The 17,911-nt window shown below is 37.7% G+C and overlaps 1 protein-coding gene across 3 annotated transcripts in view; it reads left to right on the forward strand.

Moving 5' to 3' along the window:
- RAB27A (RAB27A, member RAS oncogene family) overlaps window positions 1-17,911 on the forward strand; it is a 73,385-nt gene that overhangs the window by 44,419 nt on the left and 11,055 nt on the right. For all 3 annotated transcript variants that reach the window (XM_022579540.2, XM_089907178.1, XM_022579541.2), the window contains 4 exons: window positions 1,567-1,741; window positions 9,947-10,032; window positions 12,058-12,161; window positions 17,287-17,410. In XM_022579540.2, coding sequence (XP_022435248.2) covers window positions 1,589-1,741; window positions 9,947-10,032; window positions 12,058-12,161; window positions 17,287-17,410 — 467 coding nt within the window. In that variant the 5' untranslated portion in view covers window positions 1,567-1,588. The remainder of the gene's footprint in view (window positions 1-1,566; window positions 1,742-9,946; window positions 10,033-12,057; window positions 12,162-17,286; window positions 17,411-17,911) is intronic.

The raw sequence follows: 17,911 nt of genomic DNA on the forward strand, positions 1-17,911 counted from the left end.
AGTGAGATGCTGTGATAAAACGTACTAGAATCTTTATTTGTATCCAAGTGGTCATCTTCTGGAGAGGCATTCTGTTACACACCATTAATGCTGGCAACCTGTACCTGTGAGTACAGAAGCTATAACATAGGAAAGCCATCATCTGTACAGTGTCACGCCTTATAGTGTGCAAATAGAATGCCAGATGTTTGTAGAGGCTTTGCCCTTGTCGACTGACCAGCCATATCTGAATGTGAGGCCACAGCTCTGCACTAAGGGACTCTGTGGAAGTCACTGAAGCAGCTCTTGGGGATCAGAATTCAGGATTTTTGAGCATAAGGTGGGTCACCAAATTGAGGATAGGGTGGGGGAGGCAACCTTGAAAATCAATAAATGTCCTTGCCTGAGCTTTTATGAATTTTATGGATCTATAGAAATAATCCTATAGGAAGCGTTGAGAATTGTGGTAAAGTTTCTGGGCAGGTGATGGCTGGGTGAAAAGCGGACAATGAGAGGAAAATCAGCAGCATCTAATGTAGGGCATATGATGTGTATGTGGATGGGTGAATATGTATGTTGAATGGGCAGGTAGAGTTGTCAGTGGTAACGGAATAGCTGATTGTTTTTCTGATTTTCAGGAGTGTTTATCGGTATTAGAAATGGGAGGATAAAAAGAAGTAAGCCTACCCTGGAGACAGACTATATTTCTAGGCAGACTGATATTTTGAATAGTTTGAATCTATTTAGAGGATAAAAACAAATCTTGAAAAGTGCTGATTGCAAAGGATAGAAAGTAACCATGGTTAGGTCTTGCTGTAAAACCAAGAATATTTCTTCTCAAAGGTAGACTTCTGGCCAATATTGAAGAGCTGAATTGGTAGCATTTCCTGTAGAATACCAAGGCAAATGTACATAAAGGAGCCTTTCATGGTAGAACTCAGTTCTCAAGTGAGCAGTGATATTCTAGAAAGATCTGATTTAATATGTAGTAACAATAATTTGTAAGGAAGCTGCAAACCAAGTTTTACTTGTGAACTTAACATTATCTTTGAAGGAATGATAATCACATGTGAAAATGCATAGGATAAATGAAATTGCCTCAATGTCCAAGTAAAAAAAAGAAAAGCCAAGGATGCAGCACTAGGAGACTTTGAAAAAGGAGGGGCAGTTGGAACCACTTGCACTCTAAGAATTATTGTTATTCCTGTAATATTCTCCTTCCTCCTTTCTTTCTTTGTTTTGTCAACTCTTGTTCTACGCCATCTGCGTATAAGCCTTAGTGACCATTATCTTCTTGACTTTCATTCTCACTTGGAATTTTTGTCTTAACAGTACTATAATATGCACAATAAATTCAACCTAAACTGTTACTTATTTACAAGTTCAGTAGCATCTCATCTAGCAAATGATTAAGCCCTTGGGATAGTGAATAATGTCTAATCCTCTCTTCACAGAACACTTAGGCACATAGGTGTTACGTAGAAGTACTTGATGAACTGGATATTAAAGGAAGTCATTTAATTCATGGAAGATTCTAATATTTTCGAATCGGTTTTTGGTAAATATAGATTTGTTTGTATTTTTCAGGTGAACCACTGAGTTCTTCATTATGTCTGATGGAGACTATGATTACCTCATCAAGTTTTTAGCTCTGGGAGACTCTGGAGTAGGGAAGACCAGTGTACTTTACCAGTACACAGATGGTAAATTTAACTCCAAATTTATCACGACAGTCGGCATTGATTTCAGGGAAAAGAGAGTGGTAAGTTCTGTATCCTTCTATATAAAAACATAATCTGAGTCAACATTTGCCTGTCTGTTTTGTTTACTTTGTAGGAATTAGGAGGACAAAGGTTGGAATCTAAAATTAAAGGGTACATATGAGAGTGTATTATGTTCAGTCTGGGCAATGTGATTAAAGGCTGTAACTGAGGACACTTCATATAAAACCAAGCAGATAAAATAAAAGTGAAGATTTAAAAAAATTTCCTTGATACTCTTTTGGCTGGTATGTTCCTTCTGATTTCCACAAAGTTATTTGTGGAATTTGCTTCGTACCTTTGTTATGAAGCTTGCAATCTTCTCTGCTCCTCATACCCCTGTTTTGTGGGCTATTTCTTCCATTTTTGATATCATTTTTAATGGATTTTCTCTTAATTAAGCCTCAGCTATCGCATGTGGAACACTAAGTGGCAGAACTCATTGATCCCACCAGGAGTGTGAGGTTGGAGTAGGGATGGGAATGGCGGTAGGGCATATGGATCTGGGAGGTAACCAAGGGAACAGCAAGGTTCTGTAGAATAAGGGAAGAGGATATTTTAAAATATTTTTATTTAATTTATTTTTCAAAGGACAGCAAGACAAGTTATTGTGGGGTAGGGAGGAAGGCAGGAGGTTAGTATGTCCAGGAACTACATTTCTTACTGAAAAAGCAGCTGTTCCCATGAAGCAGGTCAACAAGTAGTCAGGAGATTAATGACAAAAACCCTGCAGTGGAGAGTATTCTACCTGGGAAAAATGAATGGTCTCTGGCTTCTAGGACAGAAATATTCATTCCCTCTGATCCACCCTAAGCCTTCCACTACCAGAGAGTCTGTTTCTTTTCCTTTCTTTTTTTTTTTAAATTATTTTAAAATTGAGGTATGGTTGCTGTACAATATTGTATAAGTTTCAGGTGTACAATATAGTGATTCACAATTTTTAAAGGTTATATTCCATTTATAGTTATTATAAAATATTGGCTATGTTCCCTGTGTTGTACAATATATCCTTATAGCTTATTTATTTTATATAAAGTAGTTTGTAACTCTCAGTTCCCTACCCCTATCTTGCCCCTCCCCTATATGCTTGTGATTATATTTATTAACTAATCCCCATTTTATAACTTTGTTTTTAAAAAATAACTTTATTGAGATATAATTTATATAAAATTCACCCATTTAACGTGTACAATTCAGTGGTATTTTAGTATATTCACAGTTGTGCAACTGTCACCACTACCAAATTTTAGAACATTTCATCACCCCAAAAGAAACCTCATATCCTTTAGCATTTTTCCATTTTCCCTCCCGCAGCCACTAATCTACTCTCTGGATTTGCTCATTTGGATTTATCATGTAAATGGAATCATACAATATGTGGCCTTTTGCGTCTGGCTTCTTTTATTTAGTGTAATGTTTTCTGCATAATGTTGTATCATGTATCAGAACTTCATTCCTTTTTATGATCAAATAGTATTCCATTGTATTGGTATACCACATTTTGTTTATCCATTCATCCATTGGTGGACATTTCGGTTGTTTCACTTTTTAGCTGTTATGAACCATACTTCTATTAATATTCATATACATTTTTTGGGTGAACTTATGTTTTCAATATACTTATATAGGCTTGGAGCGGATTTGACTGGCTATATGATAACTCTCTGTTTAACTTTGAGGGACTTTCACATTTTTCAGAAGATGCTGCCCCATTTTACATCCTCACCAACCATGTATGAGGGTTCCAGTTTCTCTATATCTTCACCAGCTCTTCTTGTTGTCTATTTGATTGTAGCCATTCTAGTGGGTGTGAAGTGGTACGTCATTGCAAGTTTGACTGTAATTTCCCTAATGATGAATGTTGTGGAACAATCACCTTTTCATATGCTTATCGGCCATTTGTTTATCATCTTTGGAGAAATGTCTGTTCAGATCCTTTGCCTATTTTGAAATTGGTTGTTTTTTTTGTTGTTAAGTTTTAAGAGGTTTTTTTTGTGTGTGTATTCTGGATAAATGTTCTTATCAGATATATGATATGCAAATAGTTTTAGCTTTTACATTTACATCTGTGATCCATTTTGAGTTAATTTTGGGGTATAGGGTGAATAGGGGTCCAGCTTCATTCTTCTGCATGTGTATATCTAATTGTCCCAGCACCATTTGTTGAAAAGACTATTCTTTCCCCTGTTGAATGTTCTTGACACTCTTGTTGAAAATCAGTTGACCATAAATGTAAGGGTTTATTTTTGGACTCTCAGTTCTATTCCATTTATCTATATGTCTATCCTTATGCCACTATCTTGATTACTGTAGCTTTGTTGTAAGTTTTGAAATTGGGAAGCACGAGTCCTCCCACTTTGTCTTTTTTCACGATTGTTTTGGGTTCCTTGCAATTTCATATGAATCTTAGGGACAGCTTGTTAATTTCTACAAAGAAGCCGGCTGAGATTCTGTTAGGGTTTGCATTGACTCTGTAGAATAATTTGTTGAGTATTGGTATCTTAACACTATTAAGTCTTCTGATTTGTGAACGTGGAACGTTTTCCTATTTAGATCTTCTTTAATTTCTTTCAACAATATTTTATAGCTTTCAGAATATGTTTTATACTTTTTAATTAAATTTATTAAGTATCTTAATCTTTTTATGCTATTATAAATTAAATTGTTTTCTTTATTTTTGAATTGTTCCTTGCCAGTGTATAAAAATACAGTTTATTTTGTAAGTTGAGCTTGTATACTGGAACCTTACTGAACTTGTTTATTAGTTCTAATATAACCTGTACATGTGTGTGTAGGGGGTGTATGTATCTGTGTGTGTATTTATTCCTTAGGATTTCCTATATACAAGATAGGAAATAGATGTTCGGAATTCCCATCTTCTGTTATACTTCTTCCTTTCCAACTTGGGTATGTTTTGTTTCTTTTTCTTGCCTAATCGCCCTGATGAGAACCTCCAGTAAAAAGTCGAATAGAAGTGTTCAGAGAGAACATCTATGTCTTGTCTTTTAGGGAGAAAGCATTCAGTCACCATTAAGTGTAATATAAGCTGTGCATTTTTCATAGATGCTGTTCTTCAGGTCAAGGATGTTCCCTTCTATTCCTAATTTGTTGAGCATTTTTATCATGAAAGGTGTTGGACTTTTTCAAATGCTTTTTCTGCATCTTTTGAAATGGTCATGTGGTTTTAGTCCTTTATTCTATAACCGTTCTATTCCATTACAAATCAATATTGGTTGATTTTTGTATGTTAAACCAATCTTGTTATTCTCGTGATAACTTCTACTCAGTCATGGTATATAATCCTTTATATATTTTTCTGGATTCTTTTTGCTAGTATTTTGGTGCCTGTATTCAGAGAGGATATTGGTCTGTAGTTTTTCTTCCCCTCGTATCTTTGATTTTGGTGTCAGGATAATATAGGCCTCATAAAATGAGGTGGGAGGTATTTCCTTCTTTTCTATATTTTGGAAGAGTTTGAGAAGGATTGGTGTTAATTTTTCTGTAAACATTTGATCAGATTCATCATTGAAGACATTTGGGCCTGGCCTTTTCTTTGTGGGAAGTTATTTTTATTATGAATTCAGTCTTCTTATTGGTTATATATTTCTTTAGATTTTCTATTTTTTCTTGAGTTAGTTTCAATTGTTTGGGTCTAGGAATTTCTCCATTTCTTCTAAGCTATCTAATATTTTGGCATACAATTGTTCATACTATTCCTTTATAATCTTTTTATATGTGTAAGGTTGGTAGTGTTGTCCTTTCTTTCATTTCTGATTTTAAGAATTTGAGTCTTCTATTTTTATCCTTGATTAGTCTAACTAAAGGTTTATCAATTTTCTTGATTTTTTTTCAAAGAAAAGTTCATTTATTTCTACTCTAATCTTTATTATTTCTTTCCTTCTGCTTGCTTTGGAGTTAGTTTACTCTTATTTTTCTAGTTTTTTGAGGTTGACGTTTAAGTTATTGATTTGAGATCTTTCTTGTTTTTTAATATAGGTGTTTACTGCTAGAAATTTCCCTCTGAGCACTGCTTTAAGTTCACTTGGTATTTTTTGTATGTTGTGCTTTTCATTCATCTAAAAATATTTTCTAGTTTCCCTTGTGTTTCTTCTTTGACCCATTGGTTATTTAAGACTGTATTGTTTAATTTCCACATATTCATGAATTTTCCAAATTTCTTTCTGTTAATGATTTCTAATTTTACCACATTGTGGTTAGAGAACATACTTTGTATGACTTCAGTTTTTTAAATTTATTGAGGCTTGTTTGATGACCTAACATATGGTCTGTCCTTGAGAATGTTTCATGTGTACCTGAGAAGAATGTGTATTTTGCAGTTGTTGGGTGAAATCTTCTGTAGATGTCTATTGTGTCTAATTGGCTTACAGTGTTCTGCAGGTCTTCTGTTTCATTGTTCATCTGCCTGCTTGTTTTATCCTTTTTTTTTTTTTTTTTTTTTTTTGCGGTACACGGGCCTCTCACTGCTGTGGCCTCTCCCGTTGTGGAGCACAGGCTCCGGATGTACAGGCTCAGCGGCCATGGCTCACGGGCCCAGCTGCTCCACAGCATGTGGGATCTTCCTGGACCGGGGCACGAACCTGTGTCCCCTGCATCGGCAGGCGGACTCTCAACCACTGCGCCACCAGGGAAGCCCCTGTTTTATCCATTATTGAAAGTAGTATTGAAGTCTCTAAATATTATTGTCAAATTGTTCATTTCTCTTTTTATCCCTATGCATCCTTAATAAATCAGCCCTTTTATCATTATAAAATATCCTTCTTTGTCTCTAATAACTCTTTTTGTCTTCAAGTCTATTTTGTCTCATATTAGTGTAGCCACTCCAGCTCTCTCTTTGTTATTGTTTGCATGGTATATATTTTTTTCATCCTTTTCCCTACACCTTTTTGAATCTAAAGTGTGTCTTTTGTGGATAGCATAGTTGGATCATGTTTTTAAATCCATTCTACCAACCCCTGCCTTTCACTTGGAGTCTTTAATACATTTACATTCAGTATAATTATTGATAAAGTAGGATTTATATCTGCCATTTTGCTACTTGTTTTCTGTGTATCTTTTTTCTGCTGTTTTGTTATTTCTTTGCAACTGTGTTACATAGATATTTTCTAGTATACTATTTAAATTCCCTTGTCATTTTTTACTATATGTTTTTTGAATTATTAATAGTTCCCCTAGGGATTACAGTTGTCTTCTTAATTTTTAACAATCTAGTTTGGATTAATACCAATTTAATTTCAATGCCATACTCTGCTCTTATGTGGCTCCATTTCCTACCCCTTACTTTGCACTGTTATTGTCATACAAATTGCATCTTTATACACTGTGTGCCCATCAACACAGGTTTATGATTATTAATTTATGCAATTGTATTTTAATCAGATGGAAGAAAAGAGTTGCAAAAAACCATTTATACTGTCTTTTATATTGACCCACGTAGTTATCTTTACTGGTGCTCTTTATTTCTTTGTATGGATTCAAATTACTGGCTAGGGTCCTTTCATCTCAGCCTAAAGCTCTGTCTTTATTATTTCTTGCTGGGCAGTTCTGCTAGCAATGAATTTTCTGTTTTTGTTTATCTGAGGATGTCTTAATTTCTCTTTTAATTTTAAAGGATAGCTTTGCTGGATATAGGATTCTTGGTTGACAGTCTTTTTTCTTTCAACACTTTTTGGCATCCTACTGCCTTTTGGCCTTCATTTTTTTTGATGATAAATCAGCTCTTAGTCTTATTGGGATCCCTTGCATGTGCTGAATCACTTTTCTCTTGCTGCTTTTAAAATTCTCTCTGTCTTTTGATTTTGACAGTTTGGTGGTGATATGTCTAGTCAGTATCAGCAAGCTTATCCTTCTTGGAGTTTACTGAGTTTCTTGAATGTGGAGATGAATGTTTTTCATCAGATTTGGAAAGTTTTTGGCTATTATTTCCTCAGATATTTTTTCTGCCTCTTTCTATCTCTCCCTTTTTTTATTTTTATTTTTTTACGGGATTGCTAGTATGCATATATTGGTATGTTTCATGGTGTTCCATAGGTCTCCAAGACTCTCTTCACTTTTTTTAAAAAAAATTAATTTATTTTTGGCTGTGTTGGGTCTTTGTTGCTGTGCGTAGGCTTTTTTTAGTTGCGGCAGGCAGGGGCTACTCTTCGTTGCCTTGCGCAGGCTTCTCATTGCGGTGGCTTCTCTTGCTGCGGAGCACGGGCTCTAGGCGCATGGGCTTCAGTTAGCTGTGGCGCACAGGCTCAGTAGTGTGGCTCGCGGGCTTCAGAGTGCAGGCTCAGCAGTTGTGGCATGCAGGCCCAGCTGCTCCACAGCATGTGAGATCCTCCTGGATCAGGGCTCGAACCCATATCCCCTGCACTGGCAGGTGGATTCCCAACCACTGTGCCACCAGGGAATTCCCTCTCTTCACTTTTATTCATTCTTTTTTTTTTCTTTTGTGAGTAGACTAGGTGATCTCAATTGAGCTATCTTTAGATTCAGTGATTATTTCTTCTGCCAGTTCAAATCTCCTCTTGAGCCCCTCTAGTGAATATTGCACTTCAGTTATAATTTTTAACTCCAGAATGTCTGTTTACTACTTTTTATAATATCTATCTCTTTATTGACATTCTCTATTCAGTGAGGCATTATTCTCATACTTTCCTTTGATTCCTTAGACATGATTTCCTTTAGTTCTTTGAACATATTTATAATAGCTGATTTAAAGTCTTGTAAGTTCAACATCTGGGCTTCCTTAGGAGTGGTTTCTTTTGGTTGCTTTATCTGTGTGTGTGTTCCTATTTCTTTGTGTGTCTTATAAATTTTGTTGAGAGCTGAACATTTAAATTGATAGAATGTAGCAACTCTGGAAATCAGATTCCTCCCCATTCCCAAGGGTTTCTTGTTTTTCCCCTTTATTTTTGTCATCACTGTTTGTTTAGTGATGTTCTTGGGCTAATTCTGTGAAGTCTGTATTTCTTGTTACGTGCAGCTACTGAAGTCTCTGCTTAGTTAACTTAGTGGTCAGCTAATGAGTGGACAGAAAGTTTCTTAAATTCTTGAGCCAGTATATCTCTCAGCTTTCTCTGAGGGACTCTGTGTGTGTGTGTGCTGGGATGTTTGCTTAATGCTCCTGCAGGCAGTTCACAACTCTGCCTTAGCCTTCACTTCTGCTTGAGAAGAGTCTCAAGGTCAGCCAAAGGTGAGAGATTAGGGCATTTTTAGGTCTTTCCTGGACATATGTACAACCATGTACATGAACCTGGCCTAGTAGGTTCCAAGGAATATTTTGAAACTTTTCAAATCTCTCTGTGGACATCTCATATCTTTAAGATTTTGGGTTAGATTAGGTCCAACTGGTCTTGCTGCCTTTGGTAGCTGTGATGGTAAATAATTGCTGCTGATTGCTTTCAATAAATGGTCTAAGGATGGGGTTTTCTCATAGAGCAAGTTAAGTCAGATAAAATAAAGACAAGACTTGGGAATGGAGCTTTACAGGCAGATTTCAGACACTACTCTGGGGATGAGACTTTTGGGGAACTCCAAACCTGTTCTGCCTCTCCTTCCTCCAGTGGTTGCTGCACTGATGGTTTTCACAGCTACTGTAGTTGTGCGTCTGTTGGTTTTCAAGGCTACAGTGGAGCTGGGGAGGGGGAATGGGAATAGGACTAGTTAAAAAGGCACAAAATTTACAATTTTTTACTGATATTCAGCTGTTTTTCTTGAATAGGTGCTCCTTGGAATGTTGCAAGCCTTTGTTAATTTTAAGGGTTTGGAAAAAGTTGATTTTGACTATTTTTGCCAGTGTTTTTATTGCTTTGATGGAGGAAGAGATTTTCAGAGGCCCTTCCTATAAAATTGTTTTAAGAGTACTTTTTAAAGATAGGATGGGGAGAAGGTAATATTTCCTGAAACTAGTGACCTGAGGGGACTTTGAGGAAAGGTGAGCTGATTATTATTTTTTAATACAAATTATGTATTACTTGTATATTTTGTAATATATTTATAAAGATATATAATGTACATACATCATTTAATACAAATTATTGTGTTACCCAAAGACGATTATTTGGAATAAAATACAAATAAGATTGTATTCCAGATGGGATTTCCTTTAGAAGTTTAGATGCTTAGGGGAGTTGTACTGAATAGGAAAGTGAGAAGAAGTTCTCTCAGAAGTTCTCTTTTTCTCTTTCATTTTTCCATTTTAGGTGTACAGAGCCAATGGACCAGATGGAGCCATTGGCAGAGGCCAGAGAATCCACCTGCAGTTATGGGACACAGCAGGGCAGGAGAGGTATGAGATCTTCAGTTACGTGCTCCTTACTGGAGGAAAGGGGAAAAACAGCTGCGCTCTTCACACAGTGACCTGAGCAGGAAAAGGCCAGCTGATTAGTTGATTTGCACCTGGATAAGACATGCTGCCAAATTAGCAGGAAATGTATCAGTCTGAGCTGATAATGGTGGCTTTATTTCATACAAGGTCAAAGGAAAAATGAATCCTTTTCAAAATGGACCCTTTTACTTATGGACTTTCTTCTTTTTCTCCCACCCTTTTTTTAGACCTGTATACTTTTCTCCATTTGCTTTTGCTGTTTACTCAACCACAAAGAAAGCTGTAGAGTTGTATGCATTATTCTTACCTGATTGTTGAAACCTAGTAGAAAATCTCATTGGAATTAATTTATATAGTCAGAGGTTGCTTGACAAAAATGTCACATGAAATCTTCATATGAAGTTACTTTTTAAAAATTGCAGTATAGATGATTTACAGTGTTGTGTTAATTTCTGCTGTATGGTAAAGTGATTCAGTTATACAAATATATATATACATTCTCTTTTATGTTCTTTTCCATTATGGTTTATCACAGGATATTGAATATAGTTCTCTGTGCTATATAATAGAACCTTGTTGTTTATAATAGTTTGCATCTGCTAATCCCAAACTCCCAATTCATCCCTCCCCCACCCCTCTCCCCCCTTGTCAACCAGAAGTCTGTTTGAAGTTGCTTTTAGTTAGCTATAGCTATGTTATCTCTCACAATTTCCTTGAAGGATTTTGTTTGTTTAACTTTTTATCATGGGAAACTCCGAGTATATGCAGAAGTAGAGAGGAGAGTACAGTGAACTCAGGTACTAATTCCCTGGTTTCAACAGCCATCAAGTTGTGGCCCATCGTACTTCACGTATATTCCTCACCTTTTCTCACCACCCCCACCGCCCAATTATTTTGAAGCAAATCCCAAATTATTTCATTCATAACTATTTTGGTACGTATCTCTGAAAGATAAGTACTCTTTTTGTAAAAACATGGATTAGAGGTATTTGAGGAAACGGATTAGATGAGCGGATTAGAGCGGATTAGATGACAGATTCATCATCAATTAGAGCAGATTAGATGACAGATTCATACCAGTATTTTCTTCCCTGGAGCCTATGCCTGTCAGTTGCAGGCTTTGCATAAAAGCAAAATAAGAGAAAACCTGCTACTAGAGGGGGAGAGAGAGAGGAGAGAGCAGGATAAATCCTTGGTGGAGAGAGTACCAAGAAAGGGGAGACTGTGGCGATACTATCCCCACCTTAAAGCCAAAGAAATGGTTCTGAGAGATAAGAGATTTCTTTAGAGACTGAACATTAAAAGGTCATGGAACACATTGTGATGTTCAATCAAGTCAAGCTTTCACAGGGCAAAGAAGACAAACACAGCAAGCACCATTGCTTTTGGCCTATTTAACTCTTAATTGTACAATAAATTCTTGGCTGAGACTAAGGAATCACAAGCTAGTTCTTGTCATCCCTGTCCAGCAGGCTGGGTTTTTAAATCACATGGCCTATTATTAACACATAAACTTTTATCAGTTAGATAAATAACTGTAATATACATGTTTGGAATATCATCATCTAACTTATTTAAAATTTTTTAAAAGTTTACACAGATGGTCTTTATTTTAAAAGGAAATGGCACGTTTAACTTTGGATAATTGTTGGCATTTTCGAAAGTCTAGATTTGTTTTCACATATTCTTTCTTGCTCTAGATAACTATTTACTATATTTTGTATGCTATCCAATATCATTGATTATGTACATAATTTTACACTGTTGAAATTATCTATTAATGTAATACAGTAAATCTTGCACAAATAAGATTTATGCGTGTATAATGTGCACATATAATGTGAAGTTACTAGAAACAGCGGCATGTTATTAAACATCTAACTTGTTTTTGATGAACTATTGTAAGAGGCTGAGGGCACTGCTGGTGGCTTTATTTCTCAAGGGTGGGGCCATGGTTTAGGTGACCAATCTGCTTTATGTTCCCAGGTTCCGCAGCTTGACAACTGCATTCTTCAGAGATGCTATGGGGTTTCTTCTGCTTTTTGATCTGACAAATGAGCAAAGTTTCCTCAGTGTCAGAAACTGGATAAGTAAGTGTTAATAGTCTCCCTGCCTCTTGCTTCCCACTCCCTGCAATAAAATCCCTTTTATATTCTACTTCTTTTGTAAGTTGTTCTGTAAGAGCTCCTAGTGCTGTTTAAGATGCTGTTTAAAGGAGCAAGGCTCTTAGTTTAGGGGTGAAGATAACTGAAATACTCTGCTTTCCCTAGTCATGCTCACTTTCATTTGTTGAGTGCATCCTGCACTCTAGATACAAGGAGTGCCTTCTGTGTAATCTCTTCATCAGTCTTTTCCACAAAGGGGACTCTCATCTGCATTTTATAGATGAGGAAATAGAAGCCTAGAGAAGTGCTATCAGGTATTTTACCATCCCAGGGTTTAAAACATATATTACATTGACCCTTTTGAAAACTTAATGGACCCTACCCCTGGCTCCATGTCTCTTCTGTATTTAGAGGCCCCTTTCTACTTTTAGGGCCAGAGCATTTACCAGGAGGATCCTGTCATAGAAACCTCTAGAACTGCATTGGCCAGAGTGGTCCCCAGCACAATATATATGGACCTGCATTTTGGCTCTTCGGAGACAGCCTAATCTCTTACATGATTGGTTATAGTAGCCATTTAAAATCCTGCTACTTGACCAAATGTATCATTTTCTTGCCTTGCAAATGTACATTTTCCTCTGTTGGTTGTATTAGTGTTACCTTAGAGAATCTATTGAGAGGGCTGTGATGTTAAATTCTTAACATCCAAATCTTTAAAGTGAAAACACTTATTTCGAAACACCCACTACTTAAGAATTTGGAGTTTTTGTATTATGAAAGGGTAATGGGCTGTGGTTTTTATAGTAGAAGACCTTATTTTAGAAAATGAGGGACCTCCCTGGTGGTGCAGTGGTTAAGAATCCGCCTGCCAATGCAGGTGACACAGGTTCATGCCCTGGTCCAGGAAGATCCCACATGCCGTGGAGCACCTAAGCCCTTGCACCACAACTACTGAGCCCACATGCCACACTACTGAAGCCCGTGAGCCTAGAGCCCATGTTCCACAACAAAAGAAGCCACCACAATGAGAAGCCTGTGCACCACAACAAAGAGTAGCCCCCTGCTCGCCGCAACTAGAGAAAGCCCGCGCGCAGCAACAAAGACCAAACACAGCCAAAAATAAACAATTTTTAAAAATAAAAAAAAAAAGCGTTTTTAAATAAGTAATTTTTTAGTGCCTTGTGGTTTTCAAAGCATTTTCACGTAGTTTGTGCCTGATCCCCACGTGCCCCCTGTGAGCAGATGCAGGGAGGTGGTGTGTCCTGATTTTAGGATGAAGATGCTGAGCCTCACAGAGTAACATACTTGTCCAATGACATGGAGCTTTTGGCTTTTGATTCAGCGGCCTTTTTTCCCCCTTGATTCAGTGGCCCTTTATGTTCTTTCTCAACTAAGTTGATCACTAAGAGTTGAAGAGCTATTTAATACTTTAAATATAGGTTCCCCAATTTAGTCATGCTTACTGGGCTTCACTCCGTTAAATGCCTGCCTGAGTCACACACCCTTACAATTGAAGGGTGGTGGCTATTTCTAATCTCTTATCCTCATTCCTTGCTCATCATTCTCTCCTCTGCATCATCGGAACAAATTCTGGGGCTTTCTTAAGTCAAGCACTTTATAAGGATTGTTGTCAGAGATGGGCTCATAGAATCTTAGCATCGAAAGAGCATCAACCCACCTATTTTTCACTGGCAGAAACTGAAACTCTGGACAAGATAAATCTTGTCCATTTGGGCTTTATGGCTAGTTAGATGAAGAACAAAATGATGTGAAATTATGTGTATGTATGTATTATTTTATGTTTTCCTTATAGTGTAAAAGAATTCTTTTTGCCCAGTTAGGTAAAGAAAACATGCATATTGGAGATTTCGCATCTTCAATGGAAAGTATTCTCCTCCCTCCAGCCCCGTTTTTAAAAAAATGGTATAAGGTTCAGTGTCAGAGGTGGTAATAGCAAATCTTAATTAGGAATAAAAATTTGTTAATTATCTATACATTTTATTTTTCCTCTTCCTGTTAGTATTTTGACTATTAGAGGGATCATTCATTTCTTCTTTTTTTTGGTCAAATTAAAAAAAATATATATATATATATACACACTAATGGTGATAGAAGAACAGAGGCAGTGTTGCATTGAGCAGGTAGCTGAGTCCTGGGCGCTGAAGGCCCAGGGGGAGGAAGCAGGTCTGCCCCCTCCCTTTGCTTCTCCAGAGCTGCATTGCAGTCCCTTCTCCCTTGACCCAAGATCTGTCCATGCCGTCTTGGGCAAGGGGTAAGAGTCCCAAGGTGATCCCTGCTGAGTTTAGGAGACTGAATAGAGAGCTGTGTCCTCTGGGCCTGAATTTGAAATCTGAGAGGAATCAGATAGGTTTTATCACTCACCTGTCTTTCTGGAGCTTGTAGGAGGAGGCAGTCATGCCCACAGGCAGCGTGTTTTGTAGGGAAACTCTAAAGCAGCCTATATTTCTAAACTTTTCTTCTGTAGCCTCACATAAATGGGACAAGAGCCCAGCAGGTATATTTTTAACGTATTTTTGCCTTTATATTTTTATTCCTGTTATTCCCTCTGTCTGAAAAGCCCTCCTCACACCCACTCCCATTTCCTTAAAAAGTAGAGTTTTACTTTTTCTTTAAAATATAGCAAAATATGGCCTCCATGAAATTTTCTGTGACAACTTTGTTGGATTAAATTTTTTCTTTCCTCTTAACTCCTATTACCTTTTGTACTACTTACAGGGTCCGTATCACATACCACCTCTCGTTGTAGTTATTTATGTATGTGCTTTTTTCCTTAGTGAGATTTTTTTAAAAGAATTAATCAATTTACTTAAAAAATTTTTTTTATTTGGCTGTGCCGGGTCTTAGTTGAGGCATGTAGGATCTTTAGTTGCAGAATGCGAACTCTTAGTTACGGCATGTGGGATCTATTTTCCCTGACCAGGGATCGAACCCGGGCCCAATGCATTGGGAGCACAGAGTCTTTAGCCACTGGACCACCAGGGACGTCCCTAATTTACCTTTTTTTCTTTTGTGGCTGTGTTGGGTCCTCATTACTGCGCACGGGCTTTCTCTAGTTGCGGTGAGTGGGGGCTACTCTTCGTTGCAGTGCATGGGCTTCTCATTGCGGTGGCTTCTCTTGTTGCGGAGCACAGGCTCTAGGCACACAGGCTTCAGTAGTTGCAGCACGTGGGCCCCAGTACACGGGCTTCAGTAGTTACAGTGCCTGGGCTCAGTAGTTGTGGCACGCGGGCTCAGTAGTTGTGGCACACAGGCTTAGTTGCTCCACAGCATGTGGGATCTTACTGGACCGGGGATCGAACCCACGGTAAGTAATTCACAGATTTTGTAGAAAAGTTGGGAAAAAAGAAAAAGAAAAATTATCAATTATCGTACTTCCCAGACTCCTCAAAGTAAATACTATTAAACATTGCTACTGGTAATACACAGCAGCTCTAAATTCTTTATTATATTAACTTAATGATTGTCAAGTGCAAGCATGCATCTAGATCCCCCCAGAGGGCTTGTTAAAACACAGATTCCAGGCCTGAAACCCAGCCTTCCTGATTCAGTAGATCTGGGGTGGTACCTGAGAATTTGCATTTCTAACAAGTTCCCAGGTGATGGTTAGGCTGCTGGTCCATGGACCTTACCTGAAGAGTTGCTGAATTAACTCATTTAATCCTCACCTAAACCCTATGAAGTAAGTACCGTCATTATCACCATTTACAGATGAGGAAACTGAGGCACAGAGTGGCCACATAACTTCCTCAAGGCCACACAGCTAGTAAATGGCAGAGCCAGGATTCAACCTTAGACACCCTGAGTCCTGAGTTCATGCTCATAACCATGACACTGAATAGACACGGTGTTAACAGAGCACAGGGTCTCTCTGGAGACCAGAAAGGTTTCACAGTAGAGGTAACTGAGAGGCAAGTCTTAAAGGAAGGGTTGGGAGTCCCTGAAGGAAGGTTGTGTTTGGGTATTCAAGGGTGTGGGGACAGCATGTGTAACAGCCTGGAGGAAAGAAAGGTCTCGGCTCTTGTTGGAAATGGTACACAGTTTGGTCTTGCCTGTATAGGTCTTGTTTCCCCTAACTATCCCTTGAGGGCGAAGGTCAGTGCCCTGAATTCTGCACCAAGTATCAGGCCTCCCTTATTGCTCAGTAAATACTTGCCGATTTGACTTTCTCATGATAAGATATAGCGAACGTGACTTTATAATGAGGAACTAAAATGTCAACACTTTTCTGGTTAACCATGATAAAAAATAAATTAAGCCGCACATTTTTGAGGATGTCTTATTGTGCAAGTTTGGGTTGCTTTCATTTCATTGTGGAGTGTGATGAGGAAGAAATAAGGCTTTATTTTCCTTCTTGGGGAGATTAAGCTCTTTAGCTTAGTTGAAGTTCCCTTGATTTAACTGCTATTAAAAATTATTGCCTATTTACAGGTTTTCAGGTGAAAAGAAATAGCAGCTATGGAGTAAGAATTGTAGTCTCCTGCTTCTTGGTTCTGGTGACAGAATCATTTACTATTTATTCTGGGTTTTCTATCTTCATTTGATCCTATATTTTGTTTGTTTTAGATAAATTGATTCTGCCTTAGGATAATAGGAAAATGTGAAAAACATTTCAGATGGAAATAGGTTAGTTTATAGAAAGACAATTTGTTTTAAAATGTCATTGCTGTGGAGAGAAAATATATGAAAATCAGAGCTTTAAGATTAGCCATAAGCACTAGTAAATCCTCCAAGTGTTTTTTTTTTTTTTCAAATGGCCTTCATAAGAGAGACAGCTATGTTGTATGTGTATGCGTGTGTGTGTGTGTGTGTGTGTGTGTGTGTGTGTGTACATAACTTTTGGAGAGAGAACAAATTCTCCCATTCCTCTCCGATATAAATAAGCTGGGGTATGTGCATAAGGGTAGGATTAGTTTTACATCTCTGTCCCATCCATTTAGTTTTATAGCTTAAGGTCTTGGTGCTTTGAAAGAATTATATCAGTTCCTTATATCTGTATATCCATTTACAGTTTCAAACCACTTTTGCATGTATTCTCCACTGATCATAGACTTACATTACTTACCTATAATAAATTTTCTTATATTAATAGGCCAGCTACAAATGCATGCATATTGTGAAAACCCAGATATAGTGTTATGTGGAAATAAGAGTGATCTGGAAGACCAAAGAGTAGTAAAAGAGGAAGAAGCCAGAGGACTTGCGGAGAAGTATGGGTGAGTATTTTTGTGGAGGAATCTACAGAGCAAGTTTCCAATACAAACATTTGCATATGAATGGATAACAAAAGGGGCAAAAGCAAAAAATTGAAACACTGAGATGTAGCCCTTGGGGGGAGGTGTCAAATACCTACTTTGCATATTAATATTATATGATATGGGAACCATAGCAACAGCAGTGGGCGAGGGCCCTCATTCAGCACTTCAGTACCGTTTTTCTCAATCTCTTGGTGTTTGAAGAAAGCTTTGAGGTCAAATGCCCTAACTATGTAAGGCCTCCTTTCCAAGATGCAGGTAAGAGACACCCAGGATAAGGAAATTCTCTATATTCAGCGAGGAAATTTCAAAGCCAGTTCCTGTGCTGCTGTAGAGAGCTCCTGCAGACAAGAAGGCCTTATTGGCTTTGGAATACCTGTGCTGGGAGAGGACTGTGAAGATCCCCTTTGGTTTAAGCTGTGTTTTTGTGCTGGAGAATCAACTAAATACTGTCTTCCTCCT

This window comes from Delphinapterus leucas, chromosome 2 (genome assembly GCF_059928025.1).
Source record: "Delphinapterus leucas isolate spDelLeu-1000000601 "Yukka" chromosome 2, BTC_Dleu_Yukka2, whole genome shotgun sequence".
Taxonomy (NCBI): Eukaryota; Metazoa; Chordata; class Mammalia; order Artiodactyla; family Monodontidae; genus Delphinapterus; species Delphinapterus leucas.